At 42.2% G+C, this 26989-nt stretch overlaps 1 protein-coding gene across 3 annotated transcripts in view; it reads left to right on the forward strand.

Moving 5' to 3' along the window:
• TIAM2 (TIAM Rac1 associated GEF 2) overlaps window positions 1-26989 on the forward strand; it is a 340543-nt gene that overhangs the window by 290345 nt on the left and 23209 nt on the right. For all 3 annotated transcript variants that reach the window (XM_078649180.1, XM_078649181.1, XM_078649182.1), the window contains exons 16-22: window positions 2724-2903; window positions 4004-4072; window positions 4397-4522; window positions 17084-17192; window positions 17693-17872; window positions 20880-20998; window positions 26641-26749. In XM_078649180.1, the coding sequence (XP_078505306.1) occupies window positions 2724-2903; window positions 4004-4072; window positions 4397-4522; window positions 17084-17192; window positions 17693-17872; window positions 20880-20998; window positions 26641-26749 (892 nt within the window). The remainder of the gene's footprint in view (window positions 1-2723; window positions 2904-4003; window positions 4073-4396; window positions 4523-17083; window positions 17193-17692; window positions 17873-20879; window positions 20999-26640; window positions 26750-26989) is intronic.

The following is a 26989-nucleotide window of genomic DNA, read 5'->3' on the forward strand; positions in this document are numbered from 1 at the left end:
TATTGACAAGAATAATCTGTAAAATAACTCTGAATATAATATTCCTCGAATTTGAACTTTTTAGGTGTCACACAAGTTCTTTAGACTAAAGCTTTCCCCAATCTATTTTGTGTTTAATAAGAACTTTTGGTGGTACTGCTTTCAAATTAAGCAGGTGTTTTGCCCCGAATATTTCTTTTAGACTGTTGCTTTCCACCACTTAGTACACAGAATGATGTACCTGTTTTAATATATATCTATTGGTAGAAATGAATGATGCATTTTACTATGTTGGTTTCCCTTTACCTTCTAGTAATGGGTTGAGGAGCTGTTAGAACTGGCATCCTTGGCGTGGTTTTCTCCTGTATTTTTGCCTCTGCCTCTTGTGTTTTTGATGTGTGCTGGACTTCGTTTTTGCTGGTCTAGATGCTTTGGGCACTTTGCCACTGCTGATCAGTGTCAAAGTGCAAGTGCTCCCTCTATAAATTGTGAATATGGATTGGTGTTTCCATAATTGGCTTGTTTGACTTTACTACTAATTTCCTAGTACAGTGCCCTGTGTGTCCCCAGGACCTGTACGCCAAATGCTGATAGTGGGCCTGCAGCACTTGTTGTGCCACCCACATGAGCAGCCTTTCAAAGGGGTCTCAGACCTGCCACTGTAGTGTCTGCACGCAGTCTCTACTGCCATGTCGACTTGGTAAGTGCACCCACTTGCCAAGCCCTAACCTTCCCTTTTATTACCTGTGAGTCACCCCTAAGGTATACGCAAGGTACCCCTGTGGGCAGGGTGCAGTGTATGTGAAAGGTAGGACATGTACTGATGTGATTTACATGTCCTGATAGTTAACTACAGTGTATTTCGTTTTTCACTGTTGAAAGGGTATCTGTCCCATGGGATAGAATGGGAGTTTACGTATAACATCTCATTGGGACAAGATAGAAAGATAAAGTTTAGTACGCCTGAACTCAGAATATAAAAATGTATCTTTTACTAAAGATGATTTTTACTTTTGGAAAGTGGGTATTTTCTCGCTCAGCCATCTTGGGTGCCTCTGCTAATTTATTGATTGACTGTCTGGCTTTGGAGTGACAGGGTCTGGGGAAGTGCATTCACTGTAGACAGGCAGTGGGGTTTGAGGTGTGTCCTGCCTTTCCTGGATAAGTCGGGAGGTCTGAATAGACCTGGGCTGCATTTAGAGTATGGGGAGGAGATTTACTTGCACCTGAGTGGGCCTTGTCTGCCTTATACAATGCTTTCTCCACCTCCTGCCAGGAAGCTGGACCAAAGTCGACAGAACTAGTTTTGACTGCGCACAGAGCCTCTCTGCCACAAGAGAACAAAGAGAAATGCTGTATAAATATTGGGGCCCAGACCCCAGAACTGGACCGAAGAGGAACCTGTGCCAAGGAGAAGAGCTGGGAAAGCTGAAGGAGAAGTACTGCCTCTTTGCTGTGGGCTGTCTGGGTTTGGCCTGCAGTGGCTGTTTCTGCCAAGGAGAGGACAAAGACTTTACTGTGTGCTGTGTATCCTGCTTGAAGATCTCCAAGGGCTCGAAGTAGAGCTTGCCTCCTGTTCTGAAGGCTCAGGGACACAAAGGCTTCACCACCAGCTCCCCTGAACTTTCTTGCCGGGAGTTCGGACCTGCCAAGAGGTGCCTATTACAGTGTTGGGCCTCTGGAGGTTGTTCCTGCTATTGGGAGCTGGAAAAGAGATACAACTAAGAGAAGCGAGGAGCATCTGCACCCATTTTTGACGCATCATCGATGTGCCGCTGAAGAAACCGACGCAGCACCTGCCTGCAGCTGGAAAAGGCGCTGTGCACTGAATTCTGTGTATTGATCTCCGAAGTCTGAGATCACCACACCGATTCCGATGCAGGCTCTTCTGTGTGGCTGCAAGAACCAACGCATCATGGGACCGCGGCTGGAGAGACCAACACTGGCCGCTGCTGCTGCCTCTCCCTGCACAGTAAGAAACCAACGCATATCCTCCCCTGAAGTAAGGAACCAACGTATCACCTTCCCTGGGTGTAAGGAACCTACACATCACCCTCCCAGCGGCTGTTTATGTTTTATGATTGCGACGCATCCAGGTACTTCGTGTTGAAAGTGTCGCATCTATAGTTTGCTATGGACAGAACTGTTTTTGCCTTCTAAGGATTACATTTTAAGTACTGTATTGTGGATTTTTGTCGTTTTGGTCTTGTTTGGTTTAGATAAAGATTACTTAATTTTCTAAACTGGTGTGGTGTCCATTTGTAGGGTTTTCACTGTATGTGTGAACAAATGCTTTACACACTGCCTCTGAGATAAGCCTGTCTGCTCGTGCCAAGCTACCAAGGGGGTGAGCAGGGGTTATTTTGGAGGTGTATCCCCCTTACTCTGACTAGGAAGAAGGGTCCCTACTTGGACAAAGTTGCAAACCATTGCCAACTAGAGACCCCCATTTCTAACAGGTGCCAACAAGCAAAGTAAGATGAGGGCACTTTTTGAATTCATCGCAGACACATTTTAGTGACACTGACGAAGATTAATTTTACAAAGTTGCAGATAATTCAAAGAAGTGCTGCAGGTGAGGAATTGTTCATGGTCTATCAGATGTTTCTGAACAAAGGGATGCATCCTAGTTTACCAGATGTGAACGGGTGCCAAAGATCTACTCATCATATTGCTTTCTTTTTTAATTTATCATATGCTTCCCATGCAGTGTTGTACATAACTGTGACCTTCACTTATTTCAGAGTGCTGAACAGATATCGGCGTTGTGTCGAAGTTTGCAGGACATACAACCCAACGGGATGGAAGGTCCAAGAGAGAGCCCTAATCCCCCTCGGAGGCCACTTTCTCGACACTTATCTGATGCGGACAGACTTCGTAAAGTTATTCAAGAGCTTGTGGACACAGAGAAATCATATGTGAAGGTGAGTTTGGAAACCTATTAGCCTATTTCCTCTTACTACAGGAGAATCAGTGTTTTTGCAAATTAAGAACTTTGTGTTCTACATTAAGGACATGGATGTCACAAGGCCAATGGAGAGAATACTAAGGGAGGGGATAAGAGATTGGCGGTAACTAACGATATACCCGAATGCTCCTGCTATCAACTAATGGAGCTCCTTGACATAGGCACCTTACTGATTTTCGAAAGGCTATCTTCTTCAGGCTTCTTCATTACATTCACTACTCCTTTCTCAAGGCTCATGAACTGCCCCTCCGCCCATTCTACTCCTTCAGCCTTTTGATCATCATGAAGCCCTACATGCAGTGGTGTCTACTTATCTGTTAGTTAGTGCAACACCATTTCCCTTGAATCCGCCTCAAACTACCCACAGCTTCCCATCAGTCTCCTACAGCCACTATTGTGGGTCAGCTCACCTCGCAACCAAATTCCAGCGCCCCTCTAGATATTCTTTACAGCTCCCTTCCCACAGGCTTCAAGCTGTCCTAAAGGGTGCCTGCACACAGCTCCTCCCAATTCCACCACTACCCCATCAAACCTCAATGGATGCATTGCACCCTTGTTCACAGCATCCATTGTAGCTCCCGCCAAAATACTTTCCAGAGATTCACCCAACAGTTTCACATTTAGAACTCCCAACTTCTCCACTATCACTGCCCCATGCCAACTGCCTCCTCCCAACCCTACGCCTCTGCACAGCCCCATACATCCTCACAGTACTATACCTACTTAACATCCCACACTCACAGTCTTGTTCCTCTTCACCCTCTCTAATCCCTCCAGCTACCGCTTCTCTCCAGGGTATCCAGTGCATCTGCTCCTCTCACCTCATATTCCCAGTTCTCATAGTTACTCCCCCATATTGTTCTCCTTAAACCACCACAGCTTCTGTCTTTTTTCCTTCTGCTAGTCCCTCCATCCACCACTCACTTGGCCCACCTCATAAATACCATTGTATGGGTAATTTTCCATTTCTGATTACCTTTGTGTGTTGCCCCCCTCCCACGACTGCCGTTGTCTCAGTGTATCATTTTGAAATTGTATATGTTCTGTTTCACACAGGACTTAAGCTGTCTTTTCGAAGTTTACTTGGATCCACTTCAACATGAGACTTACCTCACCCAAGACGAGGTGAGAATTTGCCTGCTTCATGAGTTTTGTTTTCTGTACCTGGAGTTTTAGCAAGGTGTTTTCTATACCTTGCGTGCCAGCAGGGTGGGCTATAGATCAGGTGTCAGATACGAATATCCATAGATAACTATATTTTCGGTAATCTTTGAGATGTACTTGTTGGTGTCTTAATGTTGACCGACAAGTCAAATCACATGAAAGTCATGCAAAATCATCACTGACTCGCACTTTGTAGAAAAAAATAGGATAGCTTGTCGGGAACAGCTGACTGGAGGGCAGTAACCACAATTAATTAATTCTATGTATTTTCTCTTTGTCCCGTAGATGGAATCCTTGTTTGGGAGTCTACCAGAAATGCTGGATTTTCAGAAAGAGTTTCTGCAGACTCTGGAAGATGGGATTGCTTGCTCCTCAGATTTTAACACTCTTGAAACTCCATCTCAATTCAGGGTAAGAACATGCTCAGTTGTTACTCATCTGGTTTGATTCCAAATCTAGTGTTACGTACAATGTTGACATATGTTCCCTATGACCAGAGAAGAAGTCAGTTACAAGCATATGCCATAGATTGCTGTGATACCAGGAATCTTGTCTGTATATACAAAGAATCTTAAACAGGGCAGCTGATTCAACTAACAAGTTGTGAAGTGAGGCCAGTAGTTGAGTCAATCAAACTTCGAAATTAAATACTTCTTTCTTCGCACAGCATTTGGCCTGAAGGGGGAAATAAGGGACATTCCCATATACAGCTTTTTTCCGTTCTGGGCTTGTCCTGGATACACAGGCATTGTTTACAGAACGGACATTGTAGGTTCACAAATATTTAATGGCTTTTACCGGTCTGTCAAAAACGCATGTCAGACCCCAAAGATATCACTTCTTGTCTGTGACACGTCAGCCCTTGGCGACATTGATCTCCATCCTCCATTGCCAATCGCATTCCTTCTGAGAGAGTACATCTGACTGTATTTTCTTCTGTGGCATTCAGCTTCAGCTTATTATCTGGCATTTAGGAAAAGTTTTACAACTGTGAATAGTTGTAAACTTAAATTCATAATTAAATGTTATGCTTCTTCACACTGGCTAAATGAAATCCTAGCCATTCAAAAGGATTTCAGGACCAACCACATTAATGTTTTAGGCAACACTTAAGGAAAGTGACACCTGTATGTTGCTGTGCTGATAGCCGTAAACTTCTGAAGCACAGGGTAGAGAAGATCTGCCTGCTCTAGCAGCAGCTCTGGGTGTGTGTTGTTGGATGTGCGGTGGAGATGACCTCCCGCAATCCACACATGTCGAGTTAAACTGCTGTACACATTTCTGAGTGTCTGTGCTTGGGGAAATTCCCCGCAGCCGATGGGAGGAGAGGTATGGCCTGACTGGAATGCTTCAAGCAAGAAAGATTTCTCTGAAAGTCTAGGGTTTGGATTAAAGAAAGAGAATGTGGTGAAGGGAGAATGTGCATCGAAGTTCCGTTATGCAGGACTCCATTATGAAGGATCTCTGAGGTGCTTAAAAAGGTCAGAGAGAGGTTGTATCAATTGGAGGGAGGAGGTTCAGGGTTTACTTTGTGAAACAGATTTATTTATTTATTTATTTTGAAGGTTTTATATAGCGCGAACCAGACTCTTGCGAGTATCAGAGCGCTTTACATGACAAGTAGAAATATATACAGAATATATTACGATATAATGAGTCACGCAATAATTAAGTACTAGATTCATCTAGAACAAGACAAGGCGGTGCGATGCTAGTGCAAAATGGCAAAGATATAATCGAAGGACGAATATAAGCGAGGAAAAGCAAGTAATAAATTACAGCGAATAGAACAGAGTTCACGTGGATTGAGCCATGAGGATAGCTTTTACTTCTCTTTTGAAGGAAGCCGGGGAAGGGTTCATTCTAGTTTTACTGGGCAGAGCGTTCCAAATCCTTGGAGCCATACCGGAGAAGGACCGGTTGTACGTTTTTTTCTTGGCAAGTCGCTGAGGTTGTAGGAGAAGAGTCTTGGCACTCCTGGAAGCTCTGCTGCCCGCTGAGAGCACCAGTTTCTGAGCTAGGTATTGTGGGGTGTTGTGGTAGAGAGCCTTATGAGTCATACAAGCGATTTTTAAATGAATTCTGGCGTCAAACGGTAGCCAGTTGAGGGCTCTCAGGTCTGGGGAAATGTGGGCGTTTCTCTTAGAGCCTGTAATGAGTCTCGCAGCTGAGTTGATCGTGCCGCAGCACTGAAGATACTTAAATGATGACACAATGTGACCAATTTAGCTTGTTTGCTTTGTATCCCCAGGGCAGGGGAGGTGCTTCTGTACAGGGGGCACATTTGGTAATCTGCACACAAAATTGTCGGCTTTATATATTACTTTGGTAATTTACGGTACAGGTGCTGCACTCTTTCTTAGGGTCGACTGTTCATTTTTCGAGTTTCATGTTACCAAGAGTTCTTTAACTTTAATTCTGGTGGTAAATAACATAAAATGTTTCTATAATACTCAAAATCGTGTAAAAAGAATATCCTACTTATGGTAAACATTAAGGTTTTCTCACTCTTACACCTACCTTTCAATATAAAATATATCCATTCTAATGAGATTAAGGGGTTGCCCTTTACGTCTTGAAGCTAGCTAATCTGCCAGTTGCAAGACGTACACTCTAGTTTTCACCTTAACACGTAGTCCAGATGAAATTAATGTTCTCCGCAGACCAGTCCTTTAGCATAATCATCACAAGCAATGTGTAAGGTACAGTAAATTAGATGGAGTCTGGTAGCAAAGAGCCAGCTAACCTACATCAATGGATTCCCAATCCCAACCCGATGTGGAACTGGTTAGGAATTAGAAAGTGATAGGCCAGGTTGATTTATTTGTTTGCACATTCACCTTGAAGAGGCCACACCGAATGGCAAACTGTACGTCCATTCCACAGTCGTGAAAGTAAATGGATTTACTACGAGTGGTATTTTAACATGAGTTGCCCCTTATAAGTCATGAATTTCCGTACACGGTGACCATTCCTCAAAGTGCCTGGAAAATCTTCTTCTATAACTTTAGTGGCACCTCATCTGGTTGTGTGGAGAACAGTTGTTATGCTTTTCATTATTTTTATGTGGATAAATCAAATGCTTTTATTGCTACTCCATAGGCATCCTGAACTGAACCTCTTTTTACTGTTGCTAAACGATCGGTTGGGAGAGCAGCTTGGCTGTTGACTCGTGGTAATGCCCCCATGTTCACCAGTTCTCTTTAGGAATTGAAATCATGTGAAGTTTCTTGGGCTGAGGCATGAGGAAGGAGGGCTATTTGCCACAGTTTATTGCAGTAAGCCTTTGCGGAAGTGACCTCATATCATGTTAACAGTTTGAGTACTGAGTGAAGTCATCTCTGCTGGGAGTGCAGTACGTAACGCACAGTTCTTTTTTCTCTTGCTTGTGCACACACTTTGGGATGTTGTTGCTTTACAATAAGTATATCGCTGGCTATTGGATTAGAAAGTTCACTATATTCTGCTAACATAAGCAGCACATCAGAGTGCACCACTGTACTCTATGGTTTAGATGAATGTAAGAGAATGCACGCCGAATAAAGATTCTTGTATTTGTATTCAAGTAGTTGTTTTGTTCTAGGCAAGTGTCATAGCAGGATGTGGAAGAATAATTTTCAGTGTGTCTAGTTTTTCAGTTTCAACTTCAGGACCCCGAATGTGGGAAGTGAAATTATGTAAGTTGGCTATTAATAGCAAAATGTACAGTTTTTACATTACACAGGTATACTGTTATACATATTTACAGCTTGGGCATTAGAAGGTAGTGTTTTCCTCAAATCACGTGAAGCCAGAATTTGAAATTAAGTTTCCAAGATCCTAGGTAAACAACTGGGCTATCGGACCACATTCTCTCCATTCCAAGCCACGGTGCATATCACTGCTTGACATTGATGATTGTGTGCAGAAATCAGGACATACTAGGATACAAGGTACAGGTACAGAAGGTATAACATGAAGATTAAACATTGCTGTAAAAACTGATATCCTGTGGGGGAAGCACACTATTGGTGCAAGAACGGACCTATTTTCCATGGTTCTGGCATGGCTTCACCTCTGAGGTCCTGTTTGGTGGTGTTAGAGCAAGGAGCAGACTGCTTGGATGTGTGACGAGGCCGCTTTCTGCCTCAACAGAGTCTGCTTGAGGATCCACTGGAGCCCTGATACCACGAAGAGCAGATGGGACCCTGTCCAACTGTAACCAGCGGATTCAAGACGGCAACTTGTGGCCTCTGATGCTGCAGAAGTGAGGGTCAACTCAGTAAGCAGCGCTGAAGAGAAAAAGGACTCCTGTACCCTAAGTGCCGTGGTAGGGACCCATTCTGCCACCATGAGACTCGAGTGTGAACCGGAACAACAAATGAAGTCTGCCTCAGCACAAGGAGAAAGAGTGTTAAAGCGGTCTATAGGGGCTGAATGGACACTGAAGGTGTGAAAATATGAGCGTCCTGCTTGTAACTACTGGAGGTGTTCACGTGTGGGCAATACAAAATTGAGATATTGTGCAGGGGATTCGCCGAAATGACGTGAAAGCTAAAGGGTGCATCTAAATGTGATGCTTCCAAACAACAATAAACCTAAAAACAAAGGTAAGACTATAGTTTCATCCCTAAATCTCCTGTAGGGTTTGGAATTGAAATTACACCTGAAGGAGAGACGACTGATGTCCCAGTAAGAGGAGAGGCCTTGATCCTAGAAGTTGTATGAGTATTGCAAACAGCTATGTCAGCAATTGAAACAAAGGTCTCTTTTTTCTTGAGTTTTGATTCAGAGCCGCGTCTGCACTGATCCTCCTGGGATCAAAAGTTAATCACATAGAGGGCACTGTCCAGGCCAACAGTGTCCATGTCCTGGATTTTCCTTGGGACACAGAGAGTGATTTAAGCCCTTTGCAATCAGTTATGGTGGTTTTTGTACACGAGTCCCTCTCCCTGGAGCTGAAGTAGAGAATGCCTCAAGGCTTCCTTCCAGGTGTAGGAGGGGAAACAGCGAGCCAGGAGAGTTGGTTATTCCAGGATGCCGAGAGAGAACCCTGAAAGAAGCCTCAATGAAAAAATTGGTCACCTCTGGAGGAGAAAGAATCCTGATCTTCTGAATTACATTCAGGCTACCCAGAAACAGAAGAAATTAAAAATGAGCACATCGCCCTGGATTTGGACGCATAGCTCTGCATCCAGCCAAGTTGATAGTGGCATTTGAGGCAGTTGTCCATATTTTTACACAAACTGAAGAAGTCGTGGAATTCTCCGAAGTCAAGAGGAAAAAGTCTACATGGCTCCTGGTACACAGTGTGATCTGGAAGACAGGGTCTTAGCAGGCACTTGGTTATGGATCTGGCAGATAAGTAAGCCCTCTTGTCATGTTTCATCTTTGATTTACACCTCCCCCCCCTCCCCACTCCCACCATTCTCAGGGTTCCTAGTGGACAAAACTCTAAACTGGAGCTGTGTATCCTAACATAACATAGCGTGTATTTGTAAAATGCGCGTTCACCCCAAAGGATACTTTGGCGCTGAATAACAGATGTATATTGTTACCGGCCTCAATGGTACACATTTTATCGACTGCAAGAGGATGAAATGCTGAGGGGCTCCACCTTGTGACCTTGAGGTCAAACACAGCCCCCTACAGTGGACGCAATAGTCCACTAAGCCACCAGAGCCGGCCGATTTAGCTTTCTACCACGGAACTGTTGGGATGTATGTGGGTATGTGTACGATCTCTTTGTTGCATCACTGTCATCTATAAATAAAGTATTTCTTAGTCCTTTTCTTCGTGTAAGGTGTCGTGTGCACTTCATCACCTACCTCATGGTGCCATCCTTCCATTGTGTGTACCAGCACAAATGGCTTGCTGCTGCTGTAGACAGCCTATATCAGGGCTGTGTACTGTGAGAATGTTTGTTCACAGAATTTGTTTCAGTAATTCTGAAGGGGTAAAATAGAGCTTCATCGCAGGGACTTCCTTATCCTGCTGGGAAGCTAAACCTGACGCTAACCTTGAAGCAGCTATTTAGCTGCTGAGAAATCATCGTTTATTTATTTTCTCCCCTTCCAGGCGGGCTGGGTGAGTGGAGGCGTTCAGCAGCAAGCTAATGCCCCTTTGCCAGCAGGGTGGTTGGGAGAAGTGGAGTCCTCGGTGTGCAGACCCGTTGTGATAAGTAGCTAATGATGCCTGATGAGGAAGCCGGATTTGTGCAGTCACAGACTAATTGCACGTAGGAGAGTTGGTATCTTTCTACAATGCAGCAGCAGGACCTGACTGCTCACTATAGCGTGGAAACATTACCAACAAAGAGGGCTCATTCACCATTCATAACTATTTTCCATTAGAGGTGTGTATAAACTTCCTTGAAAAGTACTCTGATTGCCCAGACAATAAAGCATATTCCACTTTGTCTTCTTCCCACACGCGCCATTCAACACAATGGTGTTGATCTGATGATGGCCTCTACAGTGTGAGGAATTTTGCTTTTCATATCTACATCTTAGTGAGCGAGTCAATCAATCAATCAATCAGTTCCTTTATTCAAATACATATTGTATCCATAAAAGTTCAATAAAATATATAAGTTCCATAATATTAAAAAGTGTTAACAACGAACATGCATAAAACATACAGAAGTTAAAATACTCTCCCCAATCGAAAATATATACAATGCGGAATCATACAGCAGACGTTAGTGAGTTATTGGAGACACCATTAAGGTTGGCGCCCATTTAGCAAAAACGAGATTCACCCTGAGACCACTAGTTGGTAGATTTCCGCTCAACCAGCATGTTAAATCTGTAATAGGGTCAAGCTGCAAAACTACTGTTACGGATAAGTAACTTAGTCCAGAGGGTTGTTAAGCATTTTCCATATTATGGGGTTTTACAAGGACTCCCATGTCTGGCTACGAAGGCTCCGCAAGCAGTTTGTATAGGCCATAAGACTACATAGGTTGTGCATAGATCGAAGGTGTAGCATGAAGGGAAGCTAGGATACGGTAGGGATCTGTCTTAAAGGTTGGCCCTGAGGTATTTTGGTACAGACAGGTGTCTTTCTAGGAGTAGGAGTATATTTATCTGTTTTGTGAAAAGCAGAGAGTCTTGAATCGAATATGGGATGGGAAAGGTAGTCATTAAAGTTTAAATTGTTTGATCATATTTTCTTTGGACCTATGCTCAGATGACGCTGTATGTAAGATGGCATTCTGCGGTCCCAGAGGAGCTTCATGAGGTCAGTGAGTAGTGCATTGCCTTTGTAATTGTGCCAAGGGGTATAGAATTGGGACAGTGGAAAAGGAGTCGGTGGCTGGGAGATAGGACTTCCTGTTCCTGAGGATGCTCACTTGGAACCAAGCTGCATGAGGCATTTGGCTCGCATGGTCCTTGAAGGCAAGGCTAGACCCATGCCTTTGTGCAGTTGGTGAAACGAGAGCCTCTCTAGGGGGATAGGAAATGCCAAGTTTAGATCTGGGCTTGCCGTGAACTTTTCATGGATTGTAGGCTTTGGTAAACAGCAGAGAGCCAGGTCAGAGTGGTGCTGCAGCATGATTCATTCCCACAATGACATTGGCTGATGAGGCTTTGAAAACGTAGGTATATACGTGTATGATAACAATCTGATCTGCATCAGGAGGCTTTGTGGTTCAATACATTACAATAACAACAACATTGATAATAGTTTATAATAATATTCACTATATTTATACCTAGTTCTTTATATAGTAGTTTTGTTATTTCTAAGCACTGTACAAACAGGTGTCATTTTTAACGACACTCAGTCTCTTGACTTCTAAGGGAATACAGAATGAGTTGACACAGCCTGGATTTGATGTTTTCGCTTGCGTGTCACATCGTGTGCCTGCAGCTAGCGCTTATCTCCTGCATTAACTGGCAAGCTTAAGCTTGCCAGTTAATGTCAAAAATAAAGATGACTGGTTAGCGTATTGAACCCTGGTCACCAGGAGGAGCTTGTATCTGCTTGAATTGATTTATGTCGGATTGGGAAGAGGAGAACCATCCCAGAACTGTGTTGAATGCCTAAATGTGGAGATGATGTCTCATATAGAATGCTGCTGACAGGCATAGGAGCAGTCAACACTAGGCTGGTGTCTCTTTTGTGACCCTGAAAGCATTGTCAGGTTACTTGAATTATTGCAGTTGACTGCAGATTTGTAGCACAGTTTGGTAACCCATATAAGTGTGCAGTTGGATGAAATGGCAGTACCTGGACATTTTTATTTTATAGTTAAAGGGTGGGGTTGGTTACATGGAGAGGATGATATTGAAGTCATTACTGTTTTCCGAGAGAATGATCTGATGAGGGAAGTTTGTATGTCACTATTATAGGTGATTGTTTTTGTGACTCAGTAATGCAGACAAAGTAGTCAGTGGTATGAAGGAGAGCCATCTTAGAAAATTATGCCCTGTATGAATAGTTGAAACAGGTATTTGTGAGGTCTATGTTGGGTCTAGAGTAAAGTGCCTTGATGAATTAATGGTTCATGTCAGTGGCTCTTTCTACTGTATGTCGGTTAGGAGGGGAAGAGGGAGCGTGTTCATATAGTGTTTGTGTTCTTGGAAGAAAACCTTACTCTTATTGTTGTCCTGGAATGTCATGACTTTGCTCACTGTGAGGAAATGGGGTGTATTATATGATGTGATCGTGCAAACTCACATGTATTACACTTACCAATCCATTTGGGACCAGTAGCTTTAGTCTGTGAAACCTTTAGCTCAACCCTGGGTAGCAGAGGCTCTGAGCAGTAAGGCTTACACACAGGAACAAGTGTTAAGCATTTGAACAGCACCAAAACAACTCAAGAAGAAATTTAAAAGGCACTCGAGGAATCCGATACCAATTTATAAAAATGGCCTGTATTTGTATTCATTTTTAGAAACCAAAACAAAAAAGATCCACCTGAGTGTTCCGGAGATACAGATTTTACAAGGTATAGCAATATGCACATTTTCACTTAAGTCGGAGTCCCCCTGAACCCATGGTGCCCGACGGCACTCCAGAAAGGTTCAGCCACCTAAAAATAAGGCTCTCTAAGTTCGGCAGGGGTCGCTCCAGCAAACTCGGGGAAGAACAAAGTGGACCTAGTGTCAGACGCCCGCTCCACACGTACAACCTGGGGGTGGGAACTGGACTTTTGGCGTTGTTCCCATGCCTCATCTGATGAATGGATACAGTGAAGAGAAGTCATAGAACGGTTTGACTTCTTGGGTTTCTTCTTGTGGGACTTATCTAAAGAAGTCCATGATTGTCATGATGATTGGCTCGAGTGACTGAGAGAGTTGTCCCAGGACCACCTTCCCAGACGGGACCTGGAGCAGTGCAGAGTAGTGTGGCGAGCAGCCAGAAGCTTCATGCCTGCTTGCAGATGGCCTTCGGATTTATATTCTGCAATCCATGCAGACCGTGGAGTCGTGGTTCCGTTCCAGGCACCATTTACACACCAACTAGGGGTTTATCATAGACATTTGCCTACGAAAGTCCCCACAAAGCTTGAAACCGGTAAGTTTCTTCGAGGACATAGTCCAAAAACAGGTGGAGAAGGCACACTTACCGAATTAAACAAAAATGTTAAAAAATTGACTGAGGGGAACTTGTCTGGATCGACACTGACAGTGCAGAAAACAAGGAACTGACACCAGCTCACTGGGGTGGCTCCTATATAGTCACTGCACATGTCACTTTCTGACCTGATGACGCCAGGTGGACCTGAAAGGCTCCACCTACCAGTGTGCAAGGAGACTGCCCAAAAAATCTGTCACCAGGGGTGTATTCTAAGGACAGAATCTGTGGCTAGATAGACATAGACAAGTCAAAGTAAAGGTTAACTAAGGTAAGTAACTTGCTTTTCTGATAGGAAATTATCTAGTCAGCAGAACGTGGGCATGGAAAAGATCATGAGGGTTTAGTTGGTTGCCTTTAAAATATGCAAGTGCAATAAGTGTCAAGTGAGGTCCCTGAAGTTGATCAGCTCTGTGTGCTTTGGAGGTTTTCATGAGATCGTCTACGTCTGATGCACATGTGAATAAGTGATGTGTAGGATGAAACTGTGACATATTATGGGGTGGGAAAGTGATTTGTGGCAATAAGAACAAGGTTGTGTTAGCTTGGACTGCATTTGTTGAGTTTGTATATGTTTGTATGTGCCTGTGTTACTATAGTACAGAACTGGATAAGTAGGGTGATAAAGGGGTATGATATGCTATAATCTTTTGAGACCTTTGTGAGGAAATGGGGAATATTGTGGTTTGGTTGTGCGACCTCATCCTGTAGCAACCCCTTTAAGACCAGGAGGTTTCATTTGTTAAACCTTTAGATCAACCCTGGGTAGCTGTGGCTCTGAGAAGTCAGGCTTACACAAAGGACCAAGTGTAAAACATTTGAACAGCACCAAAACAATTGAAGAAGAAATGCACACGACACTTAAAAAATCCAACATTCATTTATAAAAATAGATTATTTTTCATGTAAATGTAGGCATCAAAATGGAAAATATACACTGGAGGGTTCTGAAGATACAGAATTTACAAGGTATGGTAAATCAACACTTTTACTTAAGTGCGAACAAGCATTGGCAAATTCAACATATTTGGCACTTAGAAAGCTTTTGAGGCAAAACGAAGGTAAGTATCAATGGGCTTACTTCCAGTTACTTTGGACAACCAACTCCACCAAGGAGCCAGTCAAGGGGACCAATAAGTGCCACAAAAACAGTTACCTCTCCAGAAGGATCAGTCTTCAGTTCAGTTCCAGTAGCTCCTTGCCATTGACTTCTAGGGAGTGATCCTTATGCAATTGATACAGGATGCTGAAGATGCTTAAGGATGCTGTGGATGCAATGCGGTTAACGGGTCTTTCTGCAGCTACACCTTGCTTCTCGATGGGGTGAGGTGATCCTGCCCACAGGGGTCAACGTCCCTTAAAGTCCTCTTGGTCCTTTTAGAAGTCCAGTTGCCACTGGATTATCAGTCGCCCGGTATTACGGTTACAGGCAAATCCTTTTCCTGGATGATAACTCATCCTCTGGGCGACCAAGCTGCACTCCGATAACTATCCCGGGTCTAGCAGACTCAGGTGCAACTTTGAGCATCGGGTCCCGGAAAGAGATTATCTCACAGCAGGAGGCTGGTGAATTGTACCAGGTTTTATCAAGCCGCTGGTGAGATAATTGTGTAATGCCACTATAATATATTCTTCGTGATACACAGTGAGCACTAACGTCCACACTTAACCAAATATACCTACTGGTATGTTACACAAGTTAACACTAGTATCAGTGAAAGGAAGTCAGGTTTCTTAATCCACATGTTTGTTTTAGTGGCTGGGCACCTAGATTATGTAGATCAACTACATCACTGTCAACCCCCAATGGAGTGAGGGAAGAAAAAGATGGAAAATACTTTGCATCGCTTTGGCAGAACCAGCTACTGTTAAAAAAACAGATACCAAATAGTTCAGTTGTACTGCATCTTTGTAGAAATCATGTCCCTCTACAAGGGTTTTTAAGTAGCATATCATGTGAAAAGCACAACCACTTTCATTGAGCTGCCTTGGCCTCCCTCTTTCCTCTAAACTAGAGCTGTAATTTCCTGTGTTTGGTGTGTGAGGAAGCCTGTAGATCTCGAGAGAGGCACATGTGCTCAGTTGACATGGGTTGGCTCTCAGTCGTAGGCAATAAGTTCCAAATGTTTTTTCCTTGAGTAGCTGTGACTCCCCATTACAAATTCAGCATTAGGTCCACATACGTCATCCCTACTCACAGAAAAAACATTCTTAATCAGGCGTCTGGTATTTAGGGATTTTGTATCTATTCCACTACAGTTCTAGATATTGAAGTGACATTTGCCTTAATTGGCTGTTAAACTTTTGAACAAATGCTTTGTTTTTCATTGATGTGAGCTCCGCATCACTTACTGCACACAGGGTCTTAACCCCTTCGCTGCGTGCGCCGGCCAACGGCCGTCGCGAGCACTACCTCGGTAGTGCTGCGCACGTCCGTTGGCTGATGTGGCCCCGCCCACTCTTTCAAACCGCCGCATTGCGGCGGAAATTGCGCCACAGTTAAGCGGTTAATAATATTGTTTAAAGAAATGCAAACGTTTAACTTTATAAAATGAGATTTGTAACAGCTTTCATGTTGTCACAAGAGCAAAGAATAACAGTCTCTTTTTCTTTCATGTGGTAATGCATGTCAGAGGGGCTATAGCCTTATCTGAGGGAAAACCGCCCACCATATTTAGAGATCCATGCCTGGCAGACGGAGATCTCTGTGCCTTTCCTGGTTCCACAAGTGCTGGCGTCTCCCAGCAAGACCCTTAGCGTTACAGAGCGGGCACCATGTTTGATTGGCCAGCTCGTAAAGTAGTTTGTTGACTGAAAACAAACTCCCAAAGCCAGAGTTTCTTTTCAGAAAACAAGATAGCAATAAACTTGATGCTCAGGGAATTTCATCCTGCGCATGGGATCCATTGGCTGTTTTCTCTAAAAGGAACCGGTATGCAGGCATGGTAGTCCAGAGTAGGAAAAAAGAGTGCTGGCCACCCCAACCTGTCCAAATAGGGCAGAGCGACCTTAAGGTATGACCTGTTTGCCCAGTAGTGTACGGGCCACCAGGCCAAGCGTTTATGCCAGCTGACCCAACTGGTCCTACCAGTGGAAACCCTGCACTTACCCAACTCTTAAATAGATAGATCAAGGAAACTGCAGAATTGTCAGGGCACGAGCACTGCTGATTGATGGAAGTGTTCCTACTCCTCCAAACTTAAATCACCCCCATTGTTTATTTATCTTCTTGGTATTAGGCTGTCACTGCATGGCTAGTACTGCAATTGTAATATTTTCAGACTTATTTTAGAAGGGGCTTATGCCCTACATTCAGTAGGAGTTCAAGTATTGTCATACAGCTGATTTGTTTGCCATTTTTCCCATCACTTGCTTGATACTTTCTCCTATTTTTGTGTTTTGTAGAAACTGCTGTTTTCCCTTGGTGGATCCTTCTTGTACTATGCTGACCACTTCAAACTTTACAGCGGCTTCTGCTCAAACCATATTAAGGTGCAAAAAGTTCTGGAAAGAGGTAAACATTTTCATAGGTTCATCGTTGAATTCAAAGTTTTCTTTTCGCTCTGTGTCAGGGTGGGGAAGGAGAGAGGCAGGCAGATGTGTCACATATGCTAATTAGTTTTGGGTGTGAGCTCTGTGCGCTCTGATCTAATAGATCTCCATTCAAAGAAAGCAGCCTTGTAGATGACTTATTTTCAAAATATTGTACTTGTTAGGTTTCTGAAGTCTTTTGGTTAGTATGCCACCTCTTGGCCTCCATATCAACCATATGAGGTGTTGCAAAGGGATATACTTACCGGTAAGAATCTTTGAGAACATTATCATAGTTCTTCTACAGTGGTAATGCATTTTCCGTCACCTTATTCTTCTAAAAAATCCTGGGAATCAGGGATCTCCCTTTTCCACTCTTGGGCTACCATAAAGGTTCTTCCATACTTTGTACAAAAATGTTTTCAACCGATTGAGTATTGAGCAAACATTGTGATCCTGAGTCCTGTTCCTTTTCATCCTCAGCGAAAACAGACAGTGCTTTTAAGGCATTTTTGGATGCACGAAATCCGACGAAGCAGCACTCATCCACGCTAGAGTCATACCTAATCAAGCCAGTCCAGCGAGTGCTGAAGTATCCCTTGCTCTTGAAAGAACTGGTGTCCCTGACAGATATTGAGAGTGTGGAACACTATCACCTGACAGGTATGGCTTCCTCTTCTGAATATGGATTGAAATGTCCATTGATATCCACTGCACACCTAGGAGCATTTGTCCAGTACTTCACATGATACTCTGAGTTTGTTGTTAATGTTCTTCTCCTTTCTGTAGCCTCCCATTGAGGTAGGATTTTGTTCCTATAGCACTTACAGCCTGATTACAAGTCAGGCGGAACTAAATTAATGCATGCATGCTTGCGTATATTTCGCTCTGCCTGATTATTAGTGGTTAGGTCTTTCTGCACCCGGATTTAGCAGGTGTGGAACAACCTACCCTTACAAATGACCGGACTATTTGCCTGCAGCAGCAACCAAGCCTAATGCCGCTTTTTTCGAACATGGGTAATGGATACTGTGCTTTCTTCTGCTTAAAAAGAGAAAAACTTCCGTCCCCTACTCCCCCTTCCCATTCATTAGCTCCAACACATGTTTACCACTTCTTAGGGTGGGTGGAAAATGTATGCGGTCAAACCACATAGAATCAGCCCCACATGGTAATTTCCCATTCCATGTTTTTTTGTTTTTACTCGTTATTGCATGTTACAGTGGCTGATTTTGCTGCACACAATCAGTAAAACCGCCGCAGTGCCAGGCCAACAGCCCTAATTACATGCATGAAAAATCGTGTCAGGTTATTTTACAGTTAGTAAATACAGGTACGGAAAATCCTAACCACTAACAAATCAGGTGGAAGAAAATTAATGTATGCAAGCATGCGTTAATTTTGTTCCGCCTGACTTGTAATCCTGTCATTAAAGTTACTGAACTGTGTTAGTTCCATATAGAAATATTTCCATGAGTAATAACAACTGCAGTGTTGTCTAGTGTTTTGGTATTTAGTGTTTCCCCTTGATCTTGAATATTGCTGCATTGTTTCAATAAAATCCTTAATTATTACAAAAAGCATTTGTAGCAGATTGTACTTTTGAGATTTGTTTTAATTGGGAGCGGTGATATATTTTAGGATTGTGTTAACAAATGCAATAAGAAGGGCATGTTTGATCCTCCATCCTTGTACAAACAGATAAATAAATTGCTTTTAATAATATTGCAAAGGTTTTTAATAAGATTCGAATTGCATATTGGTCATAAACTATGAATAAATAGGTCAGTTACCTAAACTTTAAAAGGGACTGTGGAGGCAATCAGAATAATCCTAAACCAATTTCATTAAAATAAAACATTTACTTTTAAATTAATTTGAATTAATTGTATTAATTCTAATTATTTAACTTGAATTATTAGAAAATATAATTAGGGTTACAGTAGAGAATATCAGAAAGGGGAAACGTAAGGCAACAGTATTTCATTTAAATTAATAAGAAAAATGAACAGAATAATAGTTGCAGAAGTCAATTCAAGGTAACACTTAACATGCCGAGGAAAGGGTTGACAAGCAAAAAACAATCCAAGGATGTGGCAGGAGAGGAAATGGTAAGCAATCAATATTTTGTTTCCAACAAAATGCAATATTTTCAGGAAGGTGAGAGTCGAGTAAATTTGGCACATGCTACCTTTATTGTGTAACTAGCAGCCCGCCCCGACATCGTCCGGGGGCAATGAGGCTTTAGGGCCAACCGGCCGCCGCCCGCCCCGACATTGTCCGTGTCCCGGAGCCGGAGCCTTACCTCAGCCGCCGTTCTTCAGGGCCAACCGCCCGCCCCGGCCCCCTCCCGCCCCGACATTGTCCGTGTCCCGGAGCCTATCCTGAGCCGCCGCTCCTCCCCGTGCTCCTGACTTCACCCCCGCCCGCTCCGACATTGTCCGTTTCCCGGAGCCTTACCTGAGCCGCCGCTCCTCCCCGTGCTCCTGACTTCCCCGCCGCTCCTCGCCGCTCGTCACCACTTCTCCCCGCCTGTCCTCCTCTCCTCCCCGCCTGTCCGCCGCTCCACCCCGCGCTCATGTCCGCCGCGCCTCCTCGTCAGCACACACGTCGCGGCCAGCGCTATGTCGCGGCCAGGGCTACGTCGCGGCCGGCGCTACTTCCAGGGGACTATTTTTTTATGTTAAATTTTTTAAATAACGTTTAATTTTTACTTTATATAGCCTATGTCCATCTGCACACCCTGACAATTCCAACGATGTATCGGGTGTGTATTGGCGCTGTGGTTCCCGAGTTTACCCGCCTCAAAGCTTCAAAGTTCTTCCTTTATTATAGTAGTATAGATGACTTCCCACGCCAATTTGCATTGTAGTGGCAAGGAATTCAGGTTTAATTGTCCTTTAACCTTCCAAGTCAGTTGTCGCCATTTCTGTAGCAAACCACTGCAGAAGTCAAAGAAAAATATGAGTTTAATAAAAAGAAATTTAAAAAACATAGGGGCATATTACCAAGGAATAGCGATATTTATCGCAAAATGCGCATAGCGCATTTTTTTCTATCGCTGGGTATGTTAGCGGAGAAAACATGCTATTAGCAACGTTTTTCTCCATTGTGCTAAAATATCCCGGATAGCGGCGAAATGCGTGAATATCGCTGAGAATACAGCGATATTCACGCATTAGCGACAAAATGCTCTTAGCCATGTTATCCACCTCCCATTGGATAACATGGCTAAGAACTGTTCTGGGCAGGTGTTAGTATTTGGAGATATTCGCGCTTAGCGTGAATATTTCCATCGCTACGCCTGCCTTGCTAATAGGCGATAGCGACTGCTTTCAGTCGCTAACTGGTTGGGTACGCCCACTTTGCATGTCATTAGCGATAATCATCGCTGACATGCAAAGTGGGCCCCTAACCGCTCGCTATCGCCTAAAAGCTGTCGCTAACATCAGTTAGCGACAGCTTGCTAATAGAGCGATAGGCAATTATCGCCGCTTTAGCGGCGATAATTCTATCGTCCTGCTTGATAATATGCCCCATAGTTTTCATTGTTTATCTCTGTAAAAGCTTCATGAATATACACAAACAAGTATAGTTTATTTGAATCAAACTGTAGTCTCATCTAGTTATTTACAACTCTCAAGTGATTTGTGTGCTTACACACTTTCAGAAGCCCAGAAGGCGATGGAAAAGGTTGCCAGCCACATCAACGAGATGCAGAAGATATACGAAGACTATGGAACAGTGTTTGACCAGCTTGTTGCTGAACAGAGTGGAGCGGAAAAAGAGGTAAACAGTTTGGTTTGTTGCAAGAAGTCCAACATTTCTATTCATTACGTTCTTTTTTTATGGGGCTAGTTTTAGTGTTTATGTAATAATGTGTCACTTGCTGTATTTTTCCTGTGTTTAGGAAGTCAAGTTAACGATGTGGAAGGTGGTTCTTATTTTGTCAGGGACAGGACAAACATGTTCTTTCCAACTCTTGATCTGTCATTGATTCCATTCATTTGCTCATATTTCAAATACACCTTACAGAAACATGTTTTGCTCTCTGGGAGTATTGGAGGTGAGCAATCAGTCGGCAACCTGAGTTAGGGTGAGCTCATTACTAGCTAAACGTGTCTTCTTGGGCATCATGACTACAACAGTGTTTGTCAGATGGAGCCTCCAGAAAGGTGGTATGTTAACGTACTACCTGTCTACACAAGTGAAGTTTCTTATTGCTAAGACACGTTCTAATTTACAAATTTGTTTTGATATTTTTCTAAAAGGAAAAAGCATTGGGTTTACAGTTTCTATTACAATATATAATCAAAAATGATCAATCTAATATCAGTTCATCAACATATTTATAAAAATAATCCGCTATTTTTAGAAACCTGCCTCACCAGTTATATTATAAATTAATTCCTCAGACCGCATAATGATCTTCTTTTTTTAATCTGTGGCAGATTTTAGTTAGAGTTGCGATTAGGGGAGGGTATTTGAAAGCACTCCAGACTCTTTATAAGGAACCGGTTGCGGCATTGAGGATAAATGGGGGTAGTACAGGACAATTTAAAATTAAGAGAGGAACTCGGCAGGGCTGCCCATGCTCTCCCCTGTTATTTGCCATGTATATGGATCCATTAATTCGTAAGATAGAATCGGCACCAGAGATTACCCCATATGTTTCAGCTCTTGGGCCATGTAAGATATTAGCTTATGCTGATGATGTTGCGGTGATAACACCTTGCCCTACGGAAGCAAATATATATGTAGAAGCTGAGGCCTTAAGATTTGGTCAAGTTTCAGGGTATTCACTGAATGCGTCAAAAACTCAGATTATCAGAAATTCGATGACACTCTGTGATGATAGGCGAGTAGTATCGGCAGGGAAGTATTTGGGAATCAACATTATGTCTAATTTAGATAGTTTGGTGGAGAATAATATTGCTCCGGTAATTGATAAAGCAAGAAAAGATTTGGACCGCTATGAGAATTTACATTTGTCTTTAGTTGGACGAGTCAATATTATAAAAATGTTGATTTTACCCAAACTACTTTATCTCTTCAGGGCAATACCACTCTTAATTGAAAATAAATGGTTTAAGACTTGTGAACTCATGATCAATCGATTTATCTAGGCAAGAGGGAAAACTCGGAGGGCATTGAGATATATGTCGCTTCCTAGGGAGAAAGGGGGATGGCTATTGCCAGACCTAAAGGTATATTATTGGGCTGCAGCATTACAAGGAATGGTTGGATTAATTGGAGGGGCAGAAAAGGATGGATGGGATAAGACAGGTTCACTTGCTATATATGGTTTAGTTTTGGGCACAAATGCTGAAAATATTTTTTTGAGATTCACTGATGGAAGCTATTTTAAAAGAACACGTTTTAAGATAATTATGGCGGCCTATAATATTTGGAAAGGATTTTCTAAAAAGGCTGGAATAGGGAAATACAATGCATACACGAGATTCAAAAATAATCCTTCATTACCTAGGGCAGTGTTTTCAGGAACGGTATATCAAGAATGGGAAAGCCGAGGGATAGGTATGATTGGAGATATGTTGGACGATAATGGAATGTTACAATTTATAGAGTTGAAAAATAAGTATATGTTAAATACAAGTCATTTTTTTAAATATCTTCAAATAAGGAGCTGCATACTAAATAAGAGAGGGGGAGTATTAGGTTTTGGGAGGAGTACAATGATGGATCTCATACAAAAAGGCCATGATTGTACTATAAAGAGATTTTATTTAGAAATGACAAAGTTAAAAAAAGATGATCTCGAAAAATGGAAAGCTAAATGGTCTTTAGATTTAGATATAGATAGAGAAAGAGATGTTTTCTTTGAATCGCTTGAGATGGGGAGTAAACTATTGTGTTCATCGTCTCTTCAGGCCCAGCATTATAAGACTCTGTTCCATTTGTATTACACCCCACGGAAAATCGCCCAATGGGGGGGCCTTTCTGGCACTACGTGTTTTAGATGTGGCAGTATGGAGGCTAATCTGTCACACATTAAGATAAAACACGATGTTGGGAATTTTTTCCGAAGTGCCTTAGACACAACAATAGAGTTAGATTCAGCAACCATCTTGCTGGGAGTTTCCCCCAATGAGCAAATAAACTGTAAATATTTTGTATTTGTAACAATGGCGATCTTTAGATTATTAGTGGCTTCAACCTGGTTAGACCCAAATCCTCCTACGTACCATCAATGGCTTGGTAAAACCCTATCATTACAAAAATTGGAAACAGCTATTTATGCTAGGAAAGGAAGGAAGGGTAAAAAGCTGGGTATGCAAATTTGGGGTCCCTTGATTCAGTGGAAGTTTGGAACTGAATAAGGCAATTTGAAGAATATATGTATTATGGAAAGGTGATCTCAAGATAGGATCTGTATGTATTATGTATATTGTAATATGTTTTCCCTTTTTTCCTTTTTTTCTATACGGTTGCCTTATGAATCTTATTGTGCCTTGTCCATGTCAATCTTGGGGGGAGGGGGGGGGGGGGGGAAATGTGGGGGAAAAAAACTTATCAATAAAAATATTTAAAAAAAAATAAAAAATGATCTTCTTTTTAATACATCATATACACTATGCAAGGGGCCACTTTAATCAGTAGCTGATTGCAATATGGTCTACGTTGTGCATTCACTATTGCAGTAATAGTTACAGATCTAAAAACACATGCTCATATATATGCGCTATGGCGGTTAAATGAACTATAGCCCAATAACACTTTATTTAGAGCAATAATGCTAATAAATGCACATTCCCACACTTATTATTACAGTGCATTCTTGGGAGGGAGGTGCACCACCATGCCTTTTTTTAATGTTGTGGAGGGCGCCGGGAGAGCAGCAGTCCCCTAGCAACATTAGAAAAAAATCCACTAAATCTCCTGGGTCGCACCCTCGCACACATTGCTTATGACCTCACATATTGAATCACTCGTACATGTTCTATGAAATCTTTGATAGCATCACTTTAACATTTGAAATGACATCATTGATGGGTAACTGCATAGCGGGGATGCAAGTTATGGTTACTATAGGGCACAAGTTATAGTTAATTAAGATAACTATAACTGATGAATTTCAGTGGTTTTGTTAGTTTAAAACTGTATGTTTTAACTGACATTTTCACCCAACTATAACATCCCTTTAACCGTTGTTAATATAGGTAATGTATTTCACAAATTATGAAATTGGTGAAAAACACTAGCTTTTTCAATACTCTTCTGGAACAAAATTTGGCAACACATTCTATCCAAATAAACCTGCATGCAAACCTGAGATACTGGCAAATGTTGGGATTTTCATGGAATTCATGCACTATGTTTGGTTCCTCTTGACAAAATGAGTTCCAGTGAGAACAACAAAAACTGCCCATTCATTTTATGGTTCTTGTGGATCTGCCTGGACCTTATTTTGCTGGGGGAAACTAATGGTCAAATGTACGACCATTCAGTTTAGCCAGTTGCACATTGCGCAGAATTGCAACTCGCAATTTGCGACTCGCTAAACTGAATGTACAATTGTGTCTCAGACTGTTTGTCATTCCCAATGGGGTCGCAAATTGCATGCCTCAAGGCAAGTGCAATTTGCGACCCCAATGGGAATGACTAGCACTCACAAGGATGGTGGACTGCTGGGGTCAGCAGACCACCATGTCCTTAAAGGAAAAAGGATGCATTTAAAAAAGAAAAATTAAACGTTTCAGTTTCATTTTTTAAGGGCAGGCAGTGGTCCCAACTACTTCCTGCTCTTAAACAATATGTTTGCACCCATTCACCGAGGGAAGGGGGTCCCCTGGGGAGCCCTTCCTGTTTGTGAGTGGTTTACACCTACTTGAAGCTGGTGGTAAACTGCGAGTGTTTTGCCACTGCAAATGCAATCGCCAAACAATAGTTCATTGGTGTTAAAGTCACTAATAATAAGGGATGCCCTTGGGGCACGCCCCTTCCTAATAGCAAGTTGCAAATGCTATTTTGTGAATCAGTGACTCGCAAAATAGCATTTGTACATACCACCACAGTTTTTACGGTCGCAAAAGGGGTTGATTTCCCTTTTGCGACCGAAAAAAATGGTTATACATCTGGGCCTACATGTACTACTGACAAACCAGGGAGTTTACGGATTGTGGGCATAATGACCAGCTGCCATTCCCTTTTTTTTCTTCCATGGTAGGTGAAAGCAAATTTGCTAAATTTGGCAGAATTACATTGCAGTTCGTCTCCGCATACCATTAAATTAAAGAATTAATTTAGCCAGTCCTGTATATTCTATGTTGCATTTTTCCAATTTTCTTCAGCACTTACAAAAATCTATATACTACTGTTTGGCCTAATTTTTTGTGGAAAGAAAAAAACAACTGCCCCTAAATATCATCTGCAAGAGTAAGCATTACATTTGGAAAATGCTGGAAAGAAACAAGCTTTGTGTTTTCTTGCACACAATGGGGTGAACGGGTAGGAGGCGCACCATCATGAGACAAACCCATTAGCTAACTTTTTTCTGCAATTTTCAACAAGTAACATATTTATTTATTTCTTTATTTCTGCAGTGAATGGAAATTTTTTGTCTCAGGCAGTCTTCTATTTTAGTATATGGAAAGCAGTTATTCCTTTAGCAGTCTTCACTTCATTGTTACCTGAAAACTAGTTGTAGATTAGGTGGAGTCTTCTAAGTGCTCTGTACTCTTAGCAGCCCTTCTAATTTATTGGGCAACCCAACGTTTTGCAAAATATACATACATATAGATAATATATATATATATATATATATATATATATATATATATATATATATATATATATATATATACATACACATTTATACGCCCTTGTTACCTTGTGTCCACGTTTTAAGTAATGAGAATGGCAATGAGAATGGCATTGACATACTCCTGAGTTGTGCACACTGTGACTCATAAAGTAACAAGGCCACAAAACTCAAACAAGTCCCAAAACTTCAGGGTAGACGCATACACTCTAGTAGATGCATAAACTCTACTATAACAACTGTGGTCACAAAGAAAATTGGCGGAAATATTTATAGTAGCAGAGATACAGCCTTCTAGGAAAGTGTCTCATACTCGTTAAAATCTTTATCAAATCAGTTGACAGTCATCACTTGGTTAAATCTGAAGATCATATTTTCGATAAATGGTGTTAAACGAGTTCACATTTTCTGATGACATTAAGAAGTAACAGTAACATGGCTGCATGCCTTTTCCCAAATGTATGAAATGAATTACTTTCGACTGGTACTCGGTCTTCTGTCTTATTTCAAAATGTGAATTTCAAAAACGAATTTGTAATTTATACCAAAAGCGTCTGATGAGCTAAATACCGCTTCTAAACTGTAAGACAAATGTCTAAAATACGTTATCTTAGTACTTTTTTGTGTGCATCCCTTCCATGCAATTTAGGTGACAGAACTGTCAATGGGAGAACTTCTGATGTATGCAACAGTTTCCTGGCTGAACTCCTTCCCGTCGCTTGGCAAAGCAAGAAAAGACCTTGATCTAACAGTGTTTGGTAAGTTTAGATAGTGGTACTACAAGTATAACCCTTTAACAAAGCATTTGAGGCAAAATGTTGACTGAATGCCAGTACAGGCACAATTCATTAACCATGTAAAGGTTGTTTGCTAGGATTGGGGTCCCTTGTGGTTGAGAGGTAAACCTTGGTACCCTGGACCTATCATCTGAAGCCTTTTGCACTTACGAAGAATGTCCCTTTAATTAGAATGCATACTGAATGTTATCTGTATCTAAA

This window comes from Lissotriton helveticus, chromosome 6, assembly GCF_964261635.1.
Source record: "Lissotriton helveticus chromosome 6, aLisHel1.1, whole genome shotgun sequence".
Lineage (NCBI taxonomy): Eukaryota > Metazoa > Chordata > Amphibia > Caudata > Salamandridae > Lissotriton > Lissotriton helveticus.